The sequence below is a fragment of the Euprymna scolopes genome, chromosome 1 (assembly GCF_053919585.1).
Source record: "Euprymna scolopes isolate OS-2025 chromosome 1, ASM5391958v1, whole genome shotgun sequence".
Taxonomy (NCBI): Eukaryota; Metazoa; Mollusca; class Cephalopoda; order Sepiida; family Sepiolidae; genus Euprymna; species Euprymna scolopes.
In genome coordinates, this window is record NC_136482.1 from 133,935,005 (window position 1) to 133,962,521 (window position 27,517).

At 38.1% G+C, this 27,517-nt stretch overlaps 1 protein-coding gene across 4 annotated transcripts in view; it reads left to right on the top strand.

Annotated features, from left to right (window-relative positions):
* Nucleotides 1-6,017, top strand: part of LOC145270457 (ribosome quality control complex subunit TCF25-like) — a 178,181-nt gene extending 172,164 nt beyond the window's left edge. For all 4 annotated transcript variants that reach the window (XM_080126184.1, XM_080126134.1, XM_080126299.1 and 1 more), the window contains one exon: nt 5,748-6,017. In XM_080126184.1, coding sequence (XP_079982310.1) covers nt 5,748-5,955 — 208 coding nt within the window. In that variant the 3' untranslated portion in view covers nt 5,956-6,017. The remainder of the gene's footprint in view (nt 1-5,747) is intronic.
* The last annotated feature ends 21,500 nt before the right edge of the window (nt 6,018-27,517 follow it).

Sequence of the window (27,517 nt, forward strand, 5' to 3'; positions counted from 1 at the left end):
TCGGAAATACAGTTGACCAGCACCTGTCCAACTTTGTCTTGAACTGATCTGTTGTTGGTGTGATGAAAACCTCAAATGACAGTCTATTCCAGTGAGCCGATACGCAGATTGAAAATGCGACTTTTCGTTGATTAGCCAAAATATCTGATGAAACAGCTTTAGGTTGTATCCTTTTAGTTCACATTCGGGTGTCAGGTGAAGAGAAGATCCTGAAGGAGGTCGTAATGGTCATAGGCTAAAATTAGGTTGCCCCTCAGTCTTTAGCACTCCAGCAAAAAAAGGTTCAGCCACCGCAGATAAGTCTCATAAAGAAAATGACAAAAACCTTGCATCAACCTGGTCGCCAGCTTCTTCACTTGCTCCAGATGCTGAATCTCACGAACCAGGTATTAAGATGATGCCTGTATCTGATACTCAAACACAGGTCAGACAAGCGATATGCACACAAGGAGAAAGATCTCCGGAGTGAGGTTGGTGAAGGAGCGTTTGATGAGAAAAAAGGATACTCCTTGCCGTGTTGGCAGTCTGAATGCAGTGACTCGAAGACTTGAAGGCAAAATCAACCAGCATTCTGAGGTCTCTGGTCTCCTAAACGTTTGCCAGAGAGTTTTCTGCAGCGCTGAAAGTAAGTGTCGACTCTAATGAGTTACCAACTGCAATGTGGCAACATTTGCCGACGTTGAAGTCAAGATCCCATGCGGTTGACCACTTCCTTCCATGCACACTGAAGATTCGACCGAAGAAGGCCAATCTGCTTGCAGCAGGTCACCAGTTTATGTCGTCAGCAAACAGCAGCACATTACCACCATTGCATCTAGTATGCCATTGATGAATAGAAGGAAAAGGATTGGTCCAAACACTGACCCTTGTGGGACTTCACTGCTAACACCTACCTCTGAAGACCGACTGCAGTTCACCTGGACTCGGTAGGTACGACCCACCAGAAACGCTCAAATCCAGTGGATGACCAATTCGTTTAGACCATGTGCGAAGAGTTTTTGTATGAGCAGACAATGGTTGATGGCGTCAAACTCTTTAACAGTCTAAAATAACTATGTCTGCCATGTCACCATTATCCTTGTCACCCACTTTTCCATCACCAGGATAAAAAAAGTCTTCATCAGGTACTGACAGGTTTTTTTCAGAACTTGAAGATTTTTTATGAGTTGAAAACTTGTTTATTCTTTAAGATAAATAATTTATTTTGGAGAAGAAAAAAAGAACACAAACACACATTGTTATTTGGCTTTCTAGTTTCTACAATATGATTCAGACATGAAACAAAATGCCAACACTTTTCTTATATGTAAAGATGTTCTCATTTTTCTCCCATCATTGAAACTTTGTAATTTGCCATTTTATGAGTGGGCGTTCAATAAGTAATGCCTCTGACTCCCTCCCAGTTGTTTGATTTAGCTGAAAGTTTGCATGTGCAATGATTTATATCTCTCAGGGTGATGTAGCAAATAAAAGTTCTGAACTAATTGTGGTGTCTTATATAAAGAACTAATTTGAACTGAGTCAGGTGTAAAATGGAGCCTGTTGAGTCTCGTGAAGTGATCTCATTTTGGGATTTATCTAAGCAAATTGCTTCATCTTATTAAGACAAAATATGTGGATAAATCTATAAAAATAAAACAGTAGATGTATGTGCATGTGTCTGTAAATATTTAACTGATAAACTTTTAAACTACTGGTCACATAACACTGAAATTAACAGGAAATAGTAATCTTACACTAATGAGTAAAATCTTTGTTTGGATGGATGAATAATGCATGCAAGCATGGGAAGTTAAAATGTAAAATGTTCATTTCAACTTGCCAACTTACTTTTACTTTTTTCTGCGCATGCCCAAATTCAATTTGTTTCTTCAGCCTCAATCACCGCCTCGATACGGGTTCAGAACTGGGAGCATGCCTCTTTCACAAGCGCTGGTGGGCGGTTAGCGAATACTCAGTAGATGGTGGTGATCAGGCTGGTTTTGGTGTTGTGAGAGGTCATGTTGGTGATGTTCTTGACAAAGTAGTCCAGTGGGTTTACGCTAGTGAGAGAAGGGTACAAAGTTGGCTGGTGCCGAGTCCTGCTGTTACATCCAGGGTTTGCCAACGGCCACCTGATTGATCACCACATTCTTCAGCACATGCAGATACACTTTGGTGTTGACTTTTAAACTGATTTCGAATATATGAGGTGGCATAATGAAACCACACCAAAGACCATAACCATGGCTGTTATTTGTGGCAATCCAGCGATGATTGTGGCTGTTGTGCATGTAGACCTGGCAGAAGTTCTTTTCGTTTGAAAAGAACCAGAGCATGTTTGGTTTTTTGAGATGCTTCAGTTCATTGATCAACCTGATTGACTTGATTAGCCTGAGATTCTTTGTCTTCTCAGTCAAGATCTGGCTTGTCTGGCACCTGTAGAACCTACACTTGAAGTCATCCTTTACACATGCATTCACAATTGTGTGTGAGATGCCTAAATCTTGAGCAATCTGCCAAATAGGCTGCTGGGGAGTTTCATCAATGGCCTGGACCTTTTCGATGAACTCTTTGGTCTGGGTTTTCCTGGCAGTGTATTCGGTCTTGGGCTTTCGCTCTACCACCCCCAAAGGGTCGTCCGATGCATTGAGTTGTGCCCTCAAACATTGAAAAGTCCGGATTTGCATTTTGAAGGTGCTGACTATGGTCCTGTTGTCATAACTTGGATTGGTAGAGAACATGAGTTGTACTGTGGCACATCTCCGATTTGTGCACAACTGGCAACTAGTAGATGGTCTGCAACATAAAAAAAAAAAGAAAACCGGCTTTCATCAAACAGAAATGGAATCCTGTTGTCTTTTCTATGACAACAATTTTATTGTTCCATCCTGTACATACAAAATCTGCATGAATTGAAATATATTTAAGTGTATTTTACAATTCAGAAAGGCCTAGTTCCCCTACTAGTCTTGTAATATTTGTTATATATATTACAGGGATGAGTAATTTAAGGGAGGGCCAGGCAAAAATTTCCTTAGACTCTTGAAAAGAAAGAGACAATTTATTTAAAATTTGTAAAATTGATGTTTTTTATTTGTAAAAAAAGTATTAGGTTGATGAGAAAGTTCTTACCGAATTTTGATTTCAAATGATGTATTTTCAAATAAGTTTTTGTTATAATACCTTTACTTTATATATCATTTTAAAAGAGCGTTTTTCACTCTGTCTAATTGTTTAAATTACAATCATTTTAAAACAATTATATCTTTTTTTTTCACAACATTGAATACAAGATGGAAAAAAAGCAAATTTGCACAATTTTCTCATTTCAGTTCAAGCTAGGCTGAAAAGCCGCTGATATCAATGAAGTGTTTGGCCCAGGTTTAAGAAATTTTGTGGCAGTGGCAAGAGTCTTGAAGATGATGAACATAGTGGTCGGCCATCGAATGTTAACAACGATCAATTAAGAGCCTTAGTTGAAGCCAATCCATGCACAACTGTTCAAGAACTTGCTTCTGAATTAGATGTAACGTATACAATGATTTCCAACCACTTAAGAGAGATTGGAAAGACAAAAATGTTGATAAATAGGTGCCTCATGAATTTAACACCAACCAAAAGAAATGCCATTATGAAGTACCATTTTCCCTTTTACGCAACAAGAATGACCTATTTCTTGACCAGGTTGTGACTTGCGATAAAAAGTGGGTTCTTTGCGACAACTGGTGACACTCAGCTCAGTGGTTAGATGCCAACCTAGCTCTATGACACTTCCCAAAGGCAGAGTTGCACCAAAAGAAGGTCATGCTGACTGTTAGGTGGTTTGCAACCGGTCTCATTGATTATAGTTTTCTGACTGGAGGCGAAACCATTACAGCAGATAAGTATTGTCAACAAATAGATAAAATGCATTAGAAACTTCGACAACAACACCCAGCATTAGTGAAAAGAAAAAAGGCCCAATTCTCCTCTACGACAATGCCCGACTGCACATTGCTTAATTGTCCCTGTCAAAGTTGAACAAATTTGGCTACGAAACTCTGCCTCATCCACCATACTCTCCAGACCAACTACCACTTTTTCAAGCATCTCAACAACTTTTTGCGTGAGAAATGCTTCAAAAACCTAAGCGATATCAAAAATGCCTTCAGCAACTTCATCGCCATTAGAACGCAAGTTTTTACGTTACTGGCATAAATAGACTTGTTTTACGTTGGCAAAAGTGTGTTGATTCTGATGGTGCTTATTTCGATCAATAAATATTTGAGTCAAGATATGTTCATCTAAATTTAAAAATTAAAAACTGCAAGAACTTTCTTGTCAACGTAATAATATTAACATAAATTCTTTTCTAAAAAATTGATACAAATACACAAAAAGCTTAAAAATATTTTTTATTGATAAAAGATTATTTTTATGTTCTAATTAGACCACTCGAGGATAAAGGTTAAAGAGATTATCAATTGGATTGATGAACAACACTATGAGAGGATTGGATATGATGGTTGAAAAGAACAGGACTTAATTGCTTAAGAGAAAGGATCAACAAGTATTTGTTAATATTGGAGTTGAAGGCAACTATATTGTAGCCATCAGAGAAGCAATTCCATTGTATCATATTCCATAATGGGAAGTTCTTGGAAAGAAACTCTGTTCATAAAAGTTCTGTTTGGTTTTAGACTCAAAGAGAAAGAGTGGAAAATTCTTTTCGGTAATTAGAGAAGTTCTTGCTGTGAATATTTTACATGGTTGGAACTAGATATTTGAGGTCAGTCAAGCACGTACCATGAAAATAGGATAGAGAAGCACCTACTTTCACTAGATTGCAAAGTCAGTTCAGTTTTGTATTCTATCAAGGCAAGAAAGAGTGCTCTGAACGACACTACCCTAGATGGGGCAAAGACATATTTGACTCTTATACAGATAAAGATTTGTGTCTGTAGTCAGGTGCTATTCCTTTCAGCGATAACCCAATGTAAAAAAGATTAATTAAAATAATTGAAAACATTGAAAAAATATTGTGCAACAAAATTTAGCTTTCAATTAGATGAGTTCACTCCATCAACTTTTTCATCTTGCTTGTGTTCATTTTATAAATATTGAAAAGTTGGTTTATAAGATAACTTTCATCAGTTGTATTTAAAATAAATCTTTGAGTTCTTATCCAGTATAATGGAACAAGATGAAAATATATTTCATTTCCTTTTTAACATCGTATTTAATTGAGCAGGAATTCAGTACAGTTTTCTTGCTCCTTTCTATGCAAAAGAATGTCAAGATCTCAGTTTCTCAGTAAGTTTAAGCAGTATGTGAAAAAAAAAAAACAAAAAAAAACTAATATCTCTACACCTATTTCAGTAGAGGTAATTATGAAAACATTTAGTTGTATATAAAATAAAATAGTTTATTAAATGAATTAGTAATTTTTCCACACATACTTTGTTTTAAATTTGAACCAAACAAAAATTGTTCTTATATGTGTATTGGCAGTAATTGTGAGGAGTAGATGAAATGGCTTATTGAATTAATTTTGACGTACATATTTTGTATTTAATATTTTAGTTGTTTTCACTTTGAGAAAAAAAAACTTGCATGTGTTTATGGAGGGGGGGGGGTGCTACGAATATATTTAGAAGTCAAGGAGGACGGCAACTGGAAAAAGTTTGAAAAAAAAATGCTTTAATAGAAGAAAACTTCTGCTGTAGAATTTTCCTTATTGAGATAGTGTCATTGTATTTTATTTTTTTTTTAATTTCTAATTTCAGGAAACAATTCCTGAAGAAATGGGTGCTGCTGGAGGTAATAGAGGATTACATCTTACACAGAGTATTGAGACTTTATTGGATGCTATGCGAGATCTTATGGGACACATCCAACCTGTTCCACCTCCTATTGAGAACCCACAACCTCAAAATAATCATCATGGTGAAGAAGAAGAAGAAGAAGAAGAATGGGACTAAACAGATCTCATAAACGTTTCTATAATTGTTCAAATCAGATTATATGAATAAAATTATTTTTTTCATTTTGTTGAACTTGTTCTTAGCATATTTTTAATTTTAAAATTTATATTTATTATAACAACTTTACATTTGGGAATTATGAATTATGTTATCATATCTATATGAATCAAATGCCATCACAATATCTCCAAAAATAAAATCAGTGAATTCAGAAATAATTTTTGGAGTCTTTTTGAGCTGTATATTCATATATCTTTTGTAAAAAAAAAAAAAAATATTTAAATCTTTTTATTTTATTATTTGATTACAATGCATGAATTAAAATAATCCAAAATTTCTTTTCTATTCAAAAGATGTCTTTTAGTGTTTGCCTCTTGTATCAGATCACACAAAAAAATAAATTTCAAGGCTTTAACTTATTCAAAATTTGACTTCAACTTGTTCAAAATTTGACTTGGAGGTGAAAAGTCGTTTTGTGGTTGTTTTAGGAGAAATGTTAGAAAATGCACGCAGTTATTTTGCTATCTATTCCAGTAAGTAATGGTGATGATTGCAACTGGAGCTTGTTCTTTGTGAAAGACCATAACAGCAGGCACACATTTGCATAGATGATAGATAATAAATAATAGATGATCTATTGATAATAGATGATAGATAATAAAACAGAGATGGGTCATCCTATCACTTGGACACAAACTTATCCCTTCCATGTTCCAACTACAAGCAGCAAATAGTTTAAAAATTCAGATGTACACAGCAAAAGAAACCCTAAATTTAGGATTACACTAGAATTTCTGATAATTTCTTTCAATATTGTACCCAATATATAGTAATGTTTTCGAGTAAAAAAGAAATACAAATGACTTGGGTGCCATCAGCTAGAATCGAAACCAAAACATTTAGCACTCCAGCCTTAGTTGTTATCATTTGAACTATCGTCAAAGGGCTAAGAAATAGTTAAAAATGAACCGACTTTAATATATAAATGTATATTTATGCATGTGTACAAGAGCACTTTAAGTTGACGTAGACCTATTAAGTTCCAATTTTTTTCAATTTTCACTCCTTAGCATCTATTTTTACTGGCTAAAAATCAAATTGAATTTGTTCCATAAGTTCAAATCCCTTATATATCAAGCTTTAAGTCTATAGACCAAAAATTGATGGAAGAGCTTGGTGGAGATCATTTCTCAGACAGACAATGTCACTTTTATAGATGACATTGAACATTCTAGAAAATTTTGGCTTTCACTTAACATGCTGAGTGATGCGATTGTGTAGGCGGTTTGTTTGCACGTTTTTGTTATGGTAATTGAACTAATAACATCTCAAATGCAGTTCCAACAGTTTGTGAAGTGAAAAAGCTTTTCAAATAAGACAGTTATCATTTTTTTTGCTGCCAAAATATTTTTTAAACATCTAAATTAGACAGTTTTTTATGCACAAAAGTTATTTCTGCTTCAAATTGCTTTAATGTTCAAAATTCATAATTGTATTTGGATCCATATGCCATTATTTGACAAAATATTTTATTGATTATGAAATCTACATCCAAGAATTCTTTAAATAGTTATTATAATGTTATAATTGCATCTTTCAACATTAAATATAATATTAACTGCAATCTGACATAATTTTTAATAAAACTAATTTAGCTTTATCTGAAATTTGAAAGTTTAATCTTAAGTTTGGAAATCATTGTTAATATTTGATGGAAAAAGAGGTAGAATTATTTCTATTTATATAAAGTGATACTTCACTTGGTGAAGCAAATTTTTTAATGCATGCCAACTTCAATTAATTTCCAAATATCTTGTATAACTAAAGATATTTCTGTTCGTCAGTAACAAATTAAAAAAAAATAAATGGATAACAGAATTTATCTCAATTTGAAATATCAGAAATCTTAACTACTTTTACAAATCTCTATATATCTATATAACATAGCATTCGTTTGTGTGTATATGTCTGTGTCCAACTCTCCTACAACCCACACCACTGGACCGTTCATGCATAACCAAAGATCAAACTTGGCATGATGATGGTCTCCCACATAAGGATGGCGCACACCATTTTTCAAGGTTACGATCATAGCCTATGTATTACATACTCTTGTACAGCCCACACCACTGGACCGATCATAGGCCAATAAGTCTCCTGTGTGTCATGAGTAAGTTGCTGGAATCTGTGTTAAATACAGAAGTAATCAACCATCTCAGCAAAAATAATCTTCATAGTAACACTCAATATGGTTTCTGTTCTGCTAGATCTACAGCAGATGTGCTTACAGTTATATCTCATAGGATTAGCAAATCTCTCGACAGAGGCAACCTTTCTAGGGCAATTGCTCTTGACATATTAAAAGCCTTTGATAGGGTATGGCATAAAGGTTTACTTCACAAGATCTCTAGCTATGGTATAGCTGGAAATGTCTTCTCAATTATTAAATCATTTCCTTCTGATAGGTTCATAAGAGTAGTAGTTGAGGGGCAAAAATCAGAAGCTCACAGTATTAATGCTGGTGTCCCTCAGGGGTCCATCCTGGGCCCAACTCTTTTCCTGATCTACATTAATGATCTTCCAAATCACATCCTTACATCATTTGTAGACATTTATGCTGATGACACTACCATTTATGGTAGCACATCTAAGACAGTAAACGATCAAATTCTCTCCGGTTTATCTCTCCTCTGATCTTGAGTACATGGTACAATGGGGAAAGGAGTGGCTGGTTACTTTTAATGCATCTAGAACCAAGCTTCTCTCTTTACATCATCAACATTCTGATTCACATCTGGCATCAATTAAAATGAATGGCTCTCGTTTTCAGGAGACCTCAAGTTTTGACAAGCTTCTGGGCTTGACAATTACTCCTGATCTTAAATGGAATACGTACATCAAATCTATTGCCAGGGCCGCTGGAAAAATGGTGGGATCTTTCTATCGATCCAGTAGATATCTCACTGCTGATGCAATTCTCTATCTATATAAGAGCCAGGTACGTCCAAGGATGGAATACTGTTGCCACATCTGGGCAGGAGCTGCTAGAAAGAACTTGTTCTGTCTTGATAGAGTTCAAAATAGACTTCGTAGCCTCGTAGAAGATGTCCTTTTCTCTTTCCTGTAACCTCTATCTCACAGAAGAGATGTTGCGAAATTGTCTCTGATGTATCGTTATTTTCATGGAAAGTGTTTGACTGAGCTTCAGTATATGGTCCCCCCTCGCCAAACCTTCACAAGAAACACTCGTCTAGCTGAAAACACTATCAATAATTCCCCCTACTCTTTATCTGTGCCTAAACCTAAACATAGATTCCATGAACAAAGCTTTCTTAGAACTGCACGCCTGTGGAATTGTCTTCCGTTTTCCTGCTTTCCGGCTGAATACAATATGATTGTGTTCAAGTCTAACGTAAATAAGTTCTTGATAAGCCGTTCCATATAAGTTAACAAATTTACCAAATTTTCATTACTATTGATTACTATATTTTCCAATTTTTACTGTACACTCTTTAACCCTTATCCTTGAGTGGCCTCTCGACCTTGATAATGTGGTGTGAAAACAAAAAAAAAACCAAACCTGGCATTGTGGCCTCCACCAAGGGATGGTGCACACCATCTTCTATATATATATAATATATATATATATATATATATATATATAAAGTGGTAGCGTTCATGTGTATCAATGTGTGCAACTCTTACAGCCCACACCATTGAATCAATCATGACCTGAGATGATGATGGTCCTCCACTTAGTGATGGTGCACACCATTTTTCCAGGTTATGGTCAAATATATATACTCTTCTACAGCCCACACCACAAGACTGATCATCACCAAACCTGACATGATAATAGTCTATGACTTATGGATAGTGCACACCATTTTTCAATGTCAAGGTCAAAGGTTAAGGTCATATTTAGTGCGGCTCTTCATGAACTCCTTCACCTAGGGATGACCACCAAGTTGGCGTTCGTCACCATCCCAGGAGCTGCTACCATGGTGCCGGCCAACTTCTTTGTGAATTTGAATCAGATCACCCTCCTCCACCCCATCCCCTCAACTTATTAAACAAATGTTAATGATTGTGATTCTTTGTAATTGTTTCAATTTTTGTGCACACGTGCACAAGTTATCCGGAAATAGAAATCTTCTACTGCTCTAGAAAGACACGGCAATATGCCAGTTGGCAAAAACAGACACGAAACCATGATGGCAAACATTAAGTATTTTAAAATTCATCCTAACAAATGTTTTTCATGTTAAACTTGTTTTTCTTGTTTTATTTATGTACATGTATTTATTTGTCTCTACTTTCCTATCTTATTTGTCACCCCCCCCTCCCCTTCGCGACTATTGAAACAGGCACAGCCATGCTACAAAGTAAACTAGCGATAAAAAAAAAAAACAATGCCGGGAATTATTTTCTCTAATAGAGTTAGGACTTTATTTAAGTAATATACTTAATATATACTATTACTGCAAGCTTGCCTATATTGAAAATGCTTGCTTCCTGGCTAACCAATCAAACCATCTAATATAGTTAGTCTTATTTTCAATTATATTCGAAATATAATACTGTGACATTAGCAAAGAAAAAGTCACCTATGAAAACGAACCTCCTAAATTAAAACCTTGAATAATTATCTAAACTCGAATGTAAATTAATATTAAGCCGACTTTACAAATTGATAAAAGTTATTTATTGGATTTTAATTATAAGGTGAAGCTCCAATGATTCAAACTCTATAGACAACGACAAACTTCCACCCCTTAATATGAGAGGGGAGATTATCATCAAAAGTATCCTAAATTGATAATTTAGCACCGGACTTACTATTTAGATATAAATGTCACTTGTACCCATTCCCCTCTTCCCCATTTCTCTTTTTTTTTGTTTTAATGGAGAGTAGATAATACAGTAGATGTGTTATCGGCAGCTCCAGTAACTATCGCTTCTCCTTTTTTGTCCCTCAGTCCTCATTCAAATGAGTGATTTTTCTGACAAAGGGTGAAGAAAAAGCTACTTAAAGGTCGGTAGTACTTGGTGAACAGTAGTCTGAGATGTCGGAAATTTTCTATCTCTATGTCTATCCTTGTGGCCATGTCAATAGTAAGGGTGCTGGAGGTAAACGTTTTGTCTGGGCTGACGTTATCCGCCTGATAGTCAGGGACCCGAACCTTGGATTAACGAATAAGGAGGCTGTCCTATCAGCAGGCGTGAAGTACTGGGACTGCTGTATTGCCATTTGGTGAATGGATCTGGACCATGCAGTAGTCATGCAAAAGTCACCTATGAAAACGAACCTCCTAAATGACTATGGGGCCTCTCGATGCCATACTAGTGGGTAATTGTTACGGCTTTACCTTTTCATGTGCTACAAAAAAAAAAAAAAAAACATTTCCTGTTTTTTTCTCTCTTACTTTCCCTCTCTGTACTGCTCTAACCAAGTATGCCGACCTGTTCCACAAATCCCAAAACCTCAACATGAAATATCTCCAGAAAAAAAACTCGAATAAACCTAGAACCCCATCTTCCAACGTAGACCCCTACTACCAGGTCTCCTTCTCCAATATCAGGGGTCTACATTCCAACCTTCCAGAGGTTGAAACCTAATTACAGGAGACGAAACCGAACATATTCTAAGTGAAACTGGAATAGGGCCGACCACTTCTCTAGATGAGTTAATAATTAACGGATGCTCTAACTTAACAGCTAAATCTGACCTCCAAGATCGCCATGGGCATGGAATATGTGCCTACATTAAAGATGGCTTCCCGTGTGGCAGGGATATCTCTAGAGAAGATCCTAATTTACCCTATATGTGCTTCCAGGTTGCACTTGCTAACACCACTGTATTTATATTTGCCCTCTATCGGCCCCACAGCAGCGGAGTTACTATCTTTAAGAGCATATCTGAGAAAATAGACCATATCCTGTCTGCACATCCCTCGGCTAACATCCACATCTGTGGTGACTTCAACATCCATAACGTGGAATTACTGACCCATTCAAATAAGACAAATGATGAGGGGAAGTTTTGTCATGATTTTGCCATTGCTTATGACCTCACTCAGATTGTTCACGAACTCACACGTGTGCCCGATACTACCGGTCAATATGACAGCCTCCTAGACCTTTTTCTTTCAACCGGGCCTTGATAAGTGGTGATCACTGTGTAAAAAAAAAAAAAACTTCTCCTGAGCTATGTTAATGTTCCGTTCATTCTCCCCTCCGACCACTCCGTCGTATCAGTTAAGATAAAAACGAAATGTAATAAGTCTCCAGACATACCCCTCCACCGTACTGTATACCGATACTCTATGGCTGACTGGGATAGCTTCCGTACATTCATATCTGATTTACCTCTGCATTCCATGTTTAAAAAGGATGTGTCCTCTATACTATCAGCACCGACCGAATGGTTAATTGTAGGCATAGACCAATTCATACCATCCAAAAAATTCCAACAAAAACCTAACAGCCAGCCATGGTTCTCCCCAGAATGTGCTGCTGCTATTACGCACAGAAATCACTTTTTCCATAACTACCAACGTAATAGATGCACTGAGACTAAAGCTGCTTTCAGGACTGCCAGCAACCACTGTAAAAGAGTAATAAAAAATGCAAAGAGCTATATGCCCAGTCTGTTAAATCCAAGGTAGCTGATCAGCAGCTTGGTTCCCACCAGTTTTGGAAAATAACAAATAGGATCCTGAACAGAAGTGTGCGTTCTATCCCAATCATTATCAATGCACAAGAGGTCATCTCGTCAGCATCCGACAAGGCCAAACTATTTGCCAACAACTTTGCAGCAAATTCTACCCTATGCAACGAAGGCCATCAACTCCCCATATTTCCTCCTATAACACAGAACATGCTAGGTAACATACAAATATCTGTGCATGAGGTCGCCAAGCTAATCAAGAACCTTGATTCCAGTAAAGCAACTGGCCCTGACGGCATTCGAATTATAGTGTTAAAAAAGCTTCAACCAGAACTTACTCCCATACTTACGAAACTGTTTAAGCGCTGCCTTAAGGAGAAGTGCTTTCCAACTCCCTCGAAAACCTCATCAGTTTGCCCTGTATTTAGGAATTCAGGTGATAAGTCATCTCCCTCTCAGTACAGACCAATAAGTCTCCTGTGTGTTATGAGTAAGTTGCTGGAATCCATATTAAATAGAGAAATAGTCAACCACCTCAGCAGAAACAACCTTCTTAGTGACACACAATATAGTTTCCGTTCTGCAAGATCTACAGCAGATGTGCTAACGGTTATATCCTACAGGATTAGTGAATCTCTTAACAAAGGCTTTCCTTTCTAGGGCAATTGCTCTTGACATATCAAAGGCCTTCAACAAGGTATGGCATAAGGGTCTACTTCTCAAGATTTCCAGCTACGGTATAACCTGAAATGTTTTCTCAATCATTAAATCATTTCTCTCCGATAGGCTCATAAGAGTAGTGGTCGATGGACAAAAATCAGAGGCCTGCAGTATTAATGCTGGAGTCCCTCAAGGGTCAATCCTGGGCCCAACTCTCTTCCTGATCTACATCAACGACCTCCCTAAACACATACTTAAATCATTCATTGACATCTATGCTGATGACACGACCATCTACGGCAACACATCAAAGGCTGTAAATGACAAAGTTCTCTCTGATTCTCTCTCTTCTGATCTTGAGCGTGTGGTTCAGTGGGGGAAGACGTGGCTGGTTACCTTTAATGCATCTAAAACCAAACTCCTATCCTTACATCATCAACGCTCTGATCCCCATCTGGCATCAATTGGGATGGATGGCTCTCGTCTTGGAGAGGCCCCGTGTTTTGACAAACTTCTGGGTTTGACCTTTATTCCTGCTCTGAAATGGAACACGTACATCAAGTCTGCTGCCAAGGTCGCTGGAAAGATGGTGGGATCCTTCTACCGCTCCAGAAGATATCTCACTACTGATGCAATTCTCTATCTATATAAAAGCCAAGTACGTCCAAGGATGGAATACTGCTGCCATATCAGGGCAGGAGCTGCTAAAAACAGCATATCCTGCCTTGACAGAGTACAAAATCGACTTCGTGGCTTAGTGGGAGATGCCCTTTTCTCTACCCTGCAACCTCTCTCCCACAGAAGAGACGTTGCGAGCCTATCCTTATTTTATTGTTATTTCCATGGCAGGTGCTCGTCTGAACTCCAATCTCTGGTAACGGTCTAGCTGAATCCACTGTGAAAAATTTCCCCCACTCTTTATCTGTGCCTAAATCAAAATGTGGATTCCATGAACAAAGCTTCTTTCTTAGAAGTGCATGCCTGTGGAACTCTGTTCCGTCTGCCTGCTTTCCACCTGACTACAACTTGGATGTGTTCAAGTCCAACGTTAACAAATTCCTAATGAACCGCCCCCTTAAGTAAACACTTTCAAATCTCCACACTAACGTACTGTACTTGCAATAACCCTTATCTTTGAGTGGCTTCCGGGCCTTGATAAGTGGTGATCACCGTGTAGAAAAAAAAAATCTATTTTCTTGAAAGTTCGTAATTAGATTTCAGTCACTTCAGGGGGTAGTTTAAAAATTTTAAACATCCTAAGAAACCTTACAACATTCACTTACTGCTCCCCCCCCCCTTTAGCCCCAAAAGTCCCCAGGGGACATCAAATCCTGGTGAACATGAACAAATGGTGCAGTTAACATATGTAAATTTGAGTACTACACCATGCAAAAAAAAAAAAAAAAGAAATGACTAAGTCCATCATTTGACCCCCCCCCCCCCGTTTATTTCCAAAAGTCCCCAAAGCCTTAACTTATTTAAATTTGCACCATGCAAAACTACACAGAAAATTTTGGACAAATATGGTAAAATAGACCCAAAAATTGAGTGTTTTTATTAGTCCTAAAAGAGCTCCTGGGGCACACCCAAGAGTTATCATAAAGTATAGACAAACAAAATTATATAGAAATCAGTTAGTTACAATTTTTCAGAAAGTTTTATAAAAATTCACGGCATCAATTTTTTTTAATAAGCACAAAAGTGTCAATTTTAGCCATTTTGATCCGAAAGGCACCCCTAAGGGAGGCAACCGGAGTTTTCCCAGAAAATCCGTTCTGTTTATTTTTTACTTCTATCATATTTATTGTGCAAAATTTTATTTCGGTGTAGTAGTGTGGGTTGTAGGAGAGTTGGACACATAGACATATACACACAAACGAATGCTATGTTATATAGATATATTGTGCAAAATTTTAAAAAATTTCAAGGCATAGTTATTGAGAAAAGTGCGAACGGACAAACATGAATTTACTGGTCCACCCTTCTTTTTGCCTTTTGTCGAGGGACCAAGAAAACACATTAATAACAACGTTGGAAATTATTTTAATTGTCGAAAGCAATTTATTTTCTTTTAACTACATAATTATGTTAAAACAATTTAATATTTAAAGTGATCCTTTCCTTGTTCATAATAGCAGGTCCTCTGTATGAGCTAATATTTGGGCCATTAAGATCCAATAATTCTAAGTAAGTAAATTTGGGAAATGTTATGAAATTCAGCCTCATTATTTAGCAATTTAGAAAAATTTTGAAACAAAAGCAAAAAAAGAAAACAGAAAAACAAAGTAAATAAGCTTATTCAACTTAAATATAACAACAAAAAAAAAAAACGAGATGTAAAGGAACCTCCAAAAATGACAAATGAAAAGGTTGAGATTTTCTGGAGATTGCGGTAAAACAGGTCTTACAATCAGTGTAAGACGATATGGCCATCCTTTTGATGACTGTAACTGCAATATGCATGCTTTGCTTTTGTCTTCATCTTCAGCTCTCGTACTGGCCATGCCATTTATTGCCAAGGACAAAGCATGTGTTTATATGCATACAAAAGACAAAATACAGATTCGTAATAAAAAACAAATTCAAATACATTGTGTATAAGTCCCTACTGCCTATCCAAAATACCCCTATATAACATAAAAAAAAGAAAAATCTCCATGATGTACTTACCCATGATTAAAAGTAAAATGTATTTCCAAAATCATGTACATTGATCAAGTAGTTTTTATTTTTATAAAGGAAATCATTTTTAAGCAAATTCGAGTTTTTTCTATGTGTTGAAATAGACATATACACACAAACACTTGGGTGTTCAGAATGTCTTTCTAAAATATCATAGGTTTGAATTATCATTTGGAGTTCTCTTCCTTGTTCTTTCAGCCTGTTTTTAAGATTATGATATCATCACTTTACTTATCCATAAAATTGATTTTCTTTTTTAATAAAATTACTTTCAATTTACATGATTTTTGGTCTAGTATATTTTCTTTCTGTCATGAGTATGTACATCATCCAGATTTTTTTCTATTTTTGTTTTTTAATATATAAGGGAAATTCTTGACAAGTACATCACTTTTTTCTTTTAGTAGAGAAATGTAAACATGTCACTTAAAATGTCATTGTCATCCCCAGATGTAATGTTAGTTTTAACTAAACAAAAAATATATGAATAAACACAATTGCCCAATTACGTTTACACATTTATTATACACTGACAAACATTTAAACAACAATAAAACACAATACAATAGCGACAGTTCGATAAGACTCACCGACTGGTGGAAAAAGTTCTCAGAGCTCACCTTGTGGTGGAACAAAGGTTCTCCTCTTCTAGAGAGGGAAAGGCAACCGTCTGCCGTGACCAAAGGGAAAAACCAACCAGCGTTAGAGCAGGGGCAGATTACTCCTCCCCGGTGTCCTCTAATTTTTAGTCCCTTACAACACTCCCCCCCCCCCAAAAAAATACGGAGTACTTTTAATTGAATGTTGTGAGAGGATTGTTTTTGTTTTTTGTTTTTTATGTAGAGACAAAGTCTCTTAAATGGGCAGGCCATTTTACCTGTCTGCCCGAACATGTTTTTTTATAAGGGCGTTTTTCCAATGTCACTTCGACTGACATCCTTTGTGAGGGATCTACTTCTAAATATGCATCCTCGAGTGTTGCGGTTTTCAACCTGTCAATTAAGATATTTTGTTCTTCGTCCTTAATGAGGACGCTGAAATACTTCTTGTTTTTCTTGTTGACTTTAAAAGGTCCGTGGTACGGTGGTTGCAGGGTATGCGACCTAGCTGTATCGCGAACAAACACATGTGTGCATGTCTCTAATGCCTTTGGCACATATGTGTTAGCACACTTGTTCATTCCTGATGGAGAATATGCCATTTTGGCCATGGTTCTTGTCAGTCTATCAACAAATGATGCAGGGTCCTAAACTTTATTTGGTGTATCACAAAAGTATTGTGCTGGCAGGCGTAGTGTGGTACCATACAGCGCTTCTGCTGCTGAGCAATTCATATCCTTCTTCACTGCTGTGCGCAAACCCAGCAAAATTAGAGGAAGGTGTTCTAACCACTTTGTATTGCTGGTAAGCACTGCATGTAAAGAGGCCTTTAGGCTGCGATGTAGATGTTCGACTGCTCCGTTTGCTTGTGGATGGTATGCTGTCGTGTGTATACTTCTGGTATCCAAAAGTCCTGAGAGTTTATGAAACAGTTCGGACTCGAACTGTCTACCTCTGTCAGTTGTCACATTTTCCGGGACAGCAAATCTTGCTCCCTATCCAGCGAGGAAAATTCTGGCTGTTGTGTATGCTGTCATATCCGGCATTGGTAAGACTTCAAACCACCTTGAAAATCTGTTGACACATGTCAAAAGATAGCATTGGCCTTCACATGTCGGAAATGGACCGGTGATGTCGAGGTGTATGTGCTTGAACCTCTCATCAGGTACTGGAAATGTGCCTAGTGACGCACGTGTATGTCGACCAACCTTGGCCTTTTGACACTGCACGCACTTCTTTGTCCATTCTCGCACGTCTGCTTTCATCTTCGGCCAGACATACCTGTCTGTCATCAAACGTATCGACGCATTGGCCCCTGGGTGTGATAACCCGTGTACCGTGTTGAATATGTCTTTCCTTAAGGATGCTGGAACATATGGGCGCAGTTTGTTAGTGCTGATATCACACACTATTTTTCTAGGGCTGTTGGGGTGTGCCATTTTCACCAGCTGCAGTGATGTTCCATTATTCTGCAAAAGCTTCTGCAGGTGCTCGTCTTTTTCTTGCTCCATAGCTAAGGTGTTGGCTTTGACGGAAGGTCCCAATGTGAAGGAGTTTATTCCTCGTGACAGTGTATCTGCTGGTATATTGTCAGCTCCCTTCATGTGTCTGACATCCGACATAAACTGTAGGATATAGTCCAACTGACGAACCTCTTGGGGAGAGTATTTGTCTGAGAAGGACTGCAGAGCACCTAATAGAGGCTTGTGGTCAGTCACCAAGTAGAATGGCTGTCCCTCTAGGAGCTGCCGATAATGTCTTATTGCGGGAAACTGAGATATGGTGCCCCAAAAATATAACCTCGGATTGACCAAAAGTACATTTTGATGGATTTAAAACAACACCATATTGGTTCAGGCGATCGAATACTTGGTGCACATGATCTATGTGTTCCTGTCTATTCCTGCTAGCAATGAGGACGTCATCTATGTATGCACACACAAATGGCAAGTCTCGCAGAACCTGGTCTATAAAATGTTGGAACGTTTGAGCTGCGTTGCGTAAACCAAATGGAACACGCAAAAATTCAAACATTCCAAACGGTGTGGTAATTGCCGTTTTGGGAATATGTTCGGGCTCCACAGGGATCTGGTGGTATGCCCGAATAAGGTCTAATTTAGTAAAGACCCTATTATTCTGGTCCACTGCTGTTATATCTTGGTACTGGGTACCTACCCAGTTTCGTAGCGGCATTTAAAGCTCAGTAGTCCCCACATGCCCACCATGCATTTGGACCCTTACTAACAAGATGAAGAGGCGAGGCCCATTCACTATTTGAAGGACGAACTATGCCAAGCTGCATCATTTGCTGAAATTCTGCTTTCGCAGCCTTTATTTTTTCAGGTGTTAAACGTCTGGCTTTACAATGGACGGGTGGGCCTTTTGTCTCAATGTAATGAGTTACAGTGTGTGGTAACACTTCCTTATGAAAGGAGGGGACCGATATTGAAGGATATTCCTTCAACAGACTCAGGAAGGCTTCGTCCTGGTCTGCATGTGCTACCTGTAGACCTACGGAGACACTGGCCTGATATATCTACTACCAGGCCAAATGCTTGCAGAAAGTCAGTACCCAGTATAGCACTGCTTACGTCAGCCACTATGAAAACGTGGATAAACGATCTGCGTAAACCCAAGTTAAGGTCCATGCACCTCTCCCCATAAGTTTGTATTATTGAACCGTTTACAGCTCGCAGTGTAAATTTACAGGGAGGAGACCTTTTGCCGGGATTTTTTTTTTTTTTACATAGGCGTCACCACTTATCAAGGCCGATAGGCCACTCAAGGATAAAGGTTAAAGAGTGTAGAGTAGTCAAAAGGACAATATAGTAATCGATAGTAATGGAGGTTCGGTAAATTTGTTAACTTAAGTGGAACGGCTCATCAGAAACTTGTTCACGTTGAACTTGAAGACAACCATATTATAGACAGCTGGAAAGCAGAAAAACGGAAGACAATTCCACAGACGTGCAGTTCTAAGAAAGAAGCTTTGATCATGGAATCTATGTTTAGGTTTAGGCACAGATAAAGAGTGTGGAAAATTATTGATAATGTTTTCAGCTAGTCTAGTGTTTCTTGTGAAAGTTTGGCGAGGGGGGACCATAGATTGAAGTTCAGTCGAACACTTTCCATGAAAATAACGATACATCAGAGACAAACTCGCAACATCTCTTCTGTGAGATAGAAGTTGCAGCGAAGAGAAAAGGACATCTCCCACCAGGCCACAAAGTCTATTTTGAACCCTATCAAAGCAGGACAAGTCTTTTCTAGCAGCTCCTGCCCATATGTGGCAACAGTATTCCATCGTATTTGGCTCTTATATAGATAGAGAATTGCATCAGCAGTGAGATATCTACTGGATCAATAGAAGGATCCGACCATTTTTCCAGCGGCCTTGGCAACAAATTTGATGTACGTATTCCATTTAAGATCAGGAGTAATTGTCAAGCCCAGAAGCCTGTCAAAACTTGAGGCCTTCCCAAGACGAGAGCCATTCATTTTAATTGATGCCAGATGGGGATCAGAACGTTGATCATGTAAAGATAGAAGCTTGGTTCTAGATGCATTAAAAGTAACCAGCCACTCCTTTCTCCATTGTACAACGTGATCAAGATCAGAGGAGAGAGAATCGGAGAGAACTTGGTCGTTTACTGTCTTAGATGTGCTACCATAAATGGTAGTGTCGCCAGCAAAAATGTCTACAAATGATGTAAGGATGTGATTTGGAAGATCATTAATGTAGATCAGGAAAATAGTTGGGCCCAGGATGGACCCCTAAGGGACTCCAGCATTAATACTGTGAGCTTCTGATTTTTGCCCATCAACTACTACTCTCATGAACCTATCAGAGAGAAATGATTTGATAATTGAGAAGACATTTCCAGCTATACCATAGCTAGAGATCTTGTGAAGTAAACCTTTATGCCATACCCTATCAAAGGCCTTTTATATGTCAAGAGCAATTGCCCTAGAAAGGTTGCCTCTGTCGAGAGATTGGCTAATCCTATGAGATATAACTGTAAGCACATCTGCTGTAGATCTAGCAGAATGGAAACCATATTGTGTGTCACTAAGAAGGTTATTTTTGCTGAGGTGGTTGATTACTTTTCTATTTAACACAGATTCCAGCAACTTACTCATGACACACAGGAGACTTATTGGCCTGTACTGAGAGAGAAGATGAACGATCACCTGAATTCTTAAATACAGGGCATACTGATGAGATTTTCCAGGGTGATGGGAAGCAATTCTCCTTAAGACAACGTTTAAACTGTTTTGTAAGTATGGGTGCTAGTTCTGGTTGAAGTGTTTTGAGTACTATATAAGGGATAAGGGAAACTTGTGCCCCACTGTCCACTAAAAACGAGATGCCTGTATTTTTATCTACAACATAAAGTAGGCGGCCAGAGCAGGATGCACCGACAGTTGATGCCGCTCTCGTCTGTTGGTTTAGGCTTTTCCCTGCCCCTTATAGTTGCAAGGTGGAATACAAGAGTTGGCATTTTCGCCAAATCTCTTGTGCTTCCAACAAATAGCTTCTTGCTTGCGTTCCCGGGACTGGCTGCGACCTCCTCTGCTGCCATGTCCCTGCTTCTGTTTTAATGATAGTCTGGCGATGTCTTCTGCCATTCTGTCCATACGGGCTTCCAACCGTTTTTGGCCCTCCATTAATTTTTTCAGAAGCTCGTCTCTTCCAGAGGTCTTCACACTGGATTCTGCAGACGATTGTGTGGATAATATGTCTGCAATGTGATCTGCTATGACGGCGAGTTGTTCCACCGGCGTGGACTCGTCCTGAGCAGCGATAGCTATGTCGGGATCCGTTGGAGGAAAATATGCTTAACGATGCTTTTATCCATCGCACTTTCAGCTAATTTTTGTAACCGTTTTAGAAATTGGGACGGCTTGCTATCTCCCAGGGTCTCTTGTTCCAACAACTGCGAAATACGCTTATGTGTGGAAACAGTCACAGCAGTCGTGACTCTCTCCTTAAGTACATCGTACGGCTTTTCTGTAGGTGGAGAGATTATTAACTCTCTTACCTCAGTAATTGTATCCTGAGGTAAAATGGATGCGACGTAACAGAATTTCTCTGCCTGGTTGTCAATCGATTTTTGTTTGAAAAATAAATCGAGTTGAGCAAAAAACAAAGCAGGGTCGTCGCGAACTAACGTTTCGTTACAAGTTGTCGCCATTTTAAAAAAATATTTATTTATTTATTTATTTTACCGCACTGGAAACTATAACAGTCTAGCAGCAGGGCATGGAAAGAAAGGAATAGTAATAATACAACACGGAGGGTAAGGGGGCACACAGACAGAACGCAACGTACTCGCCCATATCAGCCAATCCTGTACCAGGCGCTGAATTTGACAGGAATACCGACAGCTGTTTCAGGAACGAAATTTTCCAATAAGGGATAATTTAGTTTAAAAAAAAAAAACTTGTTGCATTTGTTGTGCACGATTAAAACAACCCCCTAGTTCTATCCTTATTCTATCGACAAAAATATGTAAAGAATAGAAGAAAAATCGTGTTGCTATCTTAATTACGCTACCCTACGAATTTTTATTTAGGGAATAATAATTAGAATTCTAGAAATAAAATTTACATCCTAACTTTTTCTTATTGTTCATAAAAATATTATTTTACTTTTTTTTTTTTTAACAGAACTTATTATTATGTATGTGCGTGTACATATATATATATATATATATATATATATATATTACACAGTCATCACCACTTATCAAGGCCCGGAAGCCACTCAGGGATAAGGGTTATTGCAAGTACATTACGTTAGTGTGGAGATTTGATGAAGTGTTTACTTAAGGGGGCGGTTCATTAGGAATTTGTTAACATTGGACTTGAACACATCCAAGTTGTAGTCCGGTGGGAAGCAGGCAGACGGAACAGAGTTCCACAGGCGTGCACTTCTAAGAAAGAAGCTTTGTTCATGGAATCCACGTTTTGATTTAGGCACAGATAAAGAGTGGGGGAAATTTTTCACAGTGGATTCGGCTAGACGAATTAGGCCGGTGGTTGTTGATGAATAAGTATAATGGCCACATCCTTGAGCTTGGCTAGTTTGAACATAAGGGACAAAGCCACTAGGCTACTGAGGGATCTCATGTCCATGAATATGAATGTGGCTATGTTGCAGGAGACTTGCTACAATTCCATTGACGATCATCACGTGCTAGAGGGGCATTATGATATCTTTTCAGCATATTGCCATAGAAGTGGTTTTTTGGCTAGTTAGGCGCACCCTTTCTGCAATGGTTAGTGTTGTTGTGTATGCTGATGGTAGACTGATTGTGGCCAATGTTGCTATGGCAAATAGAGCATTTCGAGTAATTTTGGTTTATGCGCCAAATTGCATATGAGAGCGGGTTTCCTTTTTTCAGAGGGACAGATGGGTATGAAACCAGTCTGTTGACCTGATGACAAGATGCGATCTGGTAAACAGATTTTGGGTGAATCATCTAGGGTGGGAGATGTGGACGTGGCTCTCTAGCAGGCCTTTTGATCCAACTTCTTACTTGGATCGGTTGTTAATTAGAAGAAGCAATATACAGTACATACCTTGTCTCATGTTCCACTGGTTAAGCCACTCTGACCACAAACTACTTGTGACCAGGATAGATATAGATAAGAATCCCAAGCTAACCAGGTACTGACTTCCGGAAAAAGCTAGCAGAACATATTCAGAGAGGTCTAGTGGGGGCAGTAACTGAGAATAGGTGGTGAGTTAATGCCAAATCTAGTATTAGAGACTTCTCTGCCAAATATGGCCAATGCCTTGCCCTAAATAAGGCCAAGTCAGAGAAGAGATTAGAAAATAAGCTGGCAGTGGGGGATTCCTTAGAAATAGACATAGCTAAGGGGAGCCAGAATCATTTAGCTAGCGAGTGGTATCAGGGCAAGGTAGTTAGAGCTAGGATTGATAAAGTGTCCAATGAAGCTGTGAATGCTGAAGCTTCTGAGAGTAAGTTTTCACTTGGGTGCAGATCGGATAAGTACATTTGTAAGATTCAGAGCCCAGAAGGGCACTTCCTTGTGTCGTCTCTGGAAATTTGCAAGCGATTTCGGGTGCATTTCAAAAGTTGTTTCGCGCAGCTGTCCAGGCTTTGTGTCCAGGAGTTAGGCAACCTTTTCTGGTTGATGGAGTTTGGGGATGCCAAACTTGGCAAGTCACAAAAATGACAAAAGGTTGACATCCTGAGTAGAACTCTGATGGAGGGTCCTGCATAGGGACCTGCGGTTGGTGCAGCATTTCTCAACCTTTTCCTCAATCACTTGGTTGAAGCTCGACATAAACCAAGAAACTCAAATTGCAGTTCCTAAAAGAATGCCAAGCTGTGCTTAAGAGTATTGTCGAGGTTCAGTGACCTTGCACGGCCCAGAAAGGCATTTTATCAGGAATTAGTGGAAGGGATCATGTCAGGCCTGCTAGGAGAATGGTTGCAGCTGTTGGAGGAGGGGGGTCCACTCCCTATGGAATTGGACTCCAGGCCAGGGCTATCTTAATAACTCGGAATTTTCCCTGACCTGGTGATTGGTTAGAAATGCCCTACCCCTCGATGACATACTATTCAGAATTCGTAGTAGTATTAATCCTTTTATGTCCACAGTGCAAGGAAGATATAACTGAAATATCAGAACATGCATTTTTTACCTGCTCCAAGCTCTATGAATTCTGGGAGTATGTCAGTAAGGTCACGGCTTGTATCATCCCCAATCAGGTGACAATCTTGGATTTAGCATCCGTTGTCTACAATGCAGATCCCTTGTTGCCTAAGGGGGCAACGAATGGTGTTCCTAGTGACCTTAGCCATAGCTAAACTTTATGCTTAGATATAGGGCATTAGGGGGAACCACCTTGTCATCGACCTGATTTCATATTTTAAACAGAAACTTAAAATCAAAATCAGATGCGATAGATGCGTGCCAAACTAAACTCATGCTGTACCATTTCTTTTATTTTTGTTTCTTCATGAAATAGATTCTAGTTCTTTTATTTCAATAAATGCGTTGTTTGTTTCTTTCTCAATCCAATTCATTTTTCCTATTCTGTATGACTGGGGGATATATATAATATATCCACCAGTCCACTATAATCCCAACATGGCCTTATAGCACAATTCTTGGAGGTCACCAAACATCCCCATAAACAATCCCCTGTTATTTTGCCAATAGCTGTTGCCCAATCCCTCTAAGGAAATGCTTCCTTGTTTTCGGTGAGAGCCACAAAGCAAAATGTATTTCAAAACTAGATAGGTAGGGTGGGGTCCTCACTAACACATCATCACTTAACATTTTATTTTTCTTTATTTTGGGATGCATTATCCCCACCCATCATCCTCATACATCATACACACCACCATTTCATCCCTCATATTTCATGCACAACATACTTCATACCTCATTATTGTATACTAGCGGGGGGTACCCGGCGTTGCCCGGGTGTTTGGAGGTGTGTATGTAAGAGGGGGGTGCCTGTTTTAATATTATAAAAAAAAACACGATGTTATAAAAAATTGGAAAAACCAAAACAAAGCAAAACCGCGAACAAATGTAAAAAAAAAGGGGGGGAAGGTGTAAAAGAGGAATAAAGGATTAGGTTGGACGACAGGCTCGAACCCGAAGCATCAAGGCTAAGGCGGAAAAAAAAATGCCTGACACGTTACCTCTATGCCAAAGAGACACACGATTGAGAACAGATAAAATTAACCCTTTAAAAACACTTGCAGGTGTTTGAAACTAACGTCAACATTTTCTAGGTCAAACATGACATCATTGTTGTAGTAGTAGGAGGAGGTCGAGTTTAGGGTGAAGGAACACTTGTATGCGAACCACAACACAATCACTACAGACTGTAAAATGTTATAAATGTCACTTCTCTCTTCCATCTCCCCCTCATCAGCGCCATCTTCCTAATATAAAATCCCCTATGCAACACTTGCATGCGAACCACAAACTACTTGTATGTGAACCACACACACACACACACACACACACACACACACACACACACACACACACACACACACACATATTTTAGCTTTTATATTTATAGATGCCCCCGCCCTGGTTTAGCTAATATATGACGTGTAAAATTGAAAGGAATAAAAGACAAAGCGAACATGAAAGAATATCAAAGGAAAAAAAGAAAAAAAAAAAAAGAAAAACCCTCAAAACGCTACCGCGTAAAATGCAAATATGTTTATTTAAATCTAATTTTTATTTTTTTTTTAAATGGAAGAACAAAATTCAAAATTAAACTTACCGTGTATAATGAAAATATGTTTATTAGATTTTATTTATTTATTTTTCTTTGTTTCAATGAAAAAGAAAAAAAATAAATAAAACCAGAAAACTGACCGTGGTTTTTATTTTTTTTAATGTTGGTTTGTTTTGGTTTCTTTTGGGATTTTTTTTTGTATTGATTTCTTTGTTTCAGCTCCCCCTCCCCCTAGTATCACGTATGAAATCAGTGCAAACATAATAGAATAGACAGTAAATAAAATATTAAAGCGACTAATCGGTGCAAGATTTGAAGAATGCTAGCAGCTGACTGTTAAAGTTTCTTGTAAAAACTGGAATCCAATGTTAGTTTGTTTCATTTAAGTAATCCTTCGAATCGCAACCCCCACCCCCTACAAAAAGAGAAAAAATACAAAGGAAGAAAAAAAGGGGAAAAAAGAAGAAGAAATTTATAAAATGACACAAGTAACCCACAGAATAACTGGAATGTAAAGTCGATGGAAAAATGCCAATCCATATTTTTTAAGCAACTAAGAACTCAAACCGGTGTTCCTTGTATATTCCCCTGTGGACGTATTCGTAGCGGTGTTAAGTGGTCACGGACGGAGTATAAATCAAATAGAGAGAATAGGTTTTACAACTTCCATTGATTCTAACCGATTGTGGCAGTGAACTCTCACTAGAAAAAATATAGAAATGTACGAATATCAAGGAACTGTAAGGGTAGTAGACCTATAGCACACCTCAAATCCTATGCTGAAGTGTGGGGACATTTGAATGTAATGTCGTGATTTTTAATCCTATTAAGGTCAAACTCACACGGGAAAAAATGAGTTCATTTTATTTATATAGAGAGAAGAGAAGAGATTAAAAAAAACATATACAACTGTTTAAGCAAAATATACCTCATTTGATTTTCCTTTTATTCCTCTATAATTTAACCTGTTCATACTTGACTTTTAATTGAAATATTCTAGTGTTCACGTCAATTTAAAAAAAGAACTTCAAATTGAGGATGTAAAAAGAAAGTCTGCAGCAACAAATCGCTTAAAACCAACTTAAATTATCGCCTCTAAATCAGTTTACAATCTCCACTAACAGGCAACGAAACATCTGTAAACGTAATTATAGGTTATACAACGTAATATTTAATCCCTATGCCACGACTTTCTCTTAGTGATCGTCAGGAGCTCATTAATCTCCACCTTTCTGGTTTATCCAATCGAGAAATCGGCCGTAGATTGAAATGTGATAAGAAAACGGTACGCAAGATTGTGCAAAAGCACCAAAACATCGATAGTGTTAGTGATGCCCTTAAATCTGGTCGTATAGAGTTACTTCTAACAGGGAAGACAATGCTATCAAGATCCACAGCCTAGCAACAGTGAAATCATGTTAAAAAGTGCTTTCTTTCTACTGTCAAGAACATATTAAATGAATTTAATTTGCGAGGATATATTGCAAGACAAGTCAATGATATCCGTAAAGAACAGGACTTTATCAGATGCAATGAAGATCATGACTCTTCATATTGGTCAAAAGTGCTTTTTAGCGATGAAAGCAAGTTCAAGAGGTTAGACAGTGATGGTAGGCAGTATGTCCGTCGGAGGAAAGACAAAGAATTTAATCCTAGGTGCTCAGTTTCAACACTGCGAGGAGGTGGAGGTTCAGTTTTGGTGTGTGGCATTATTAGT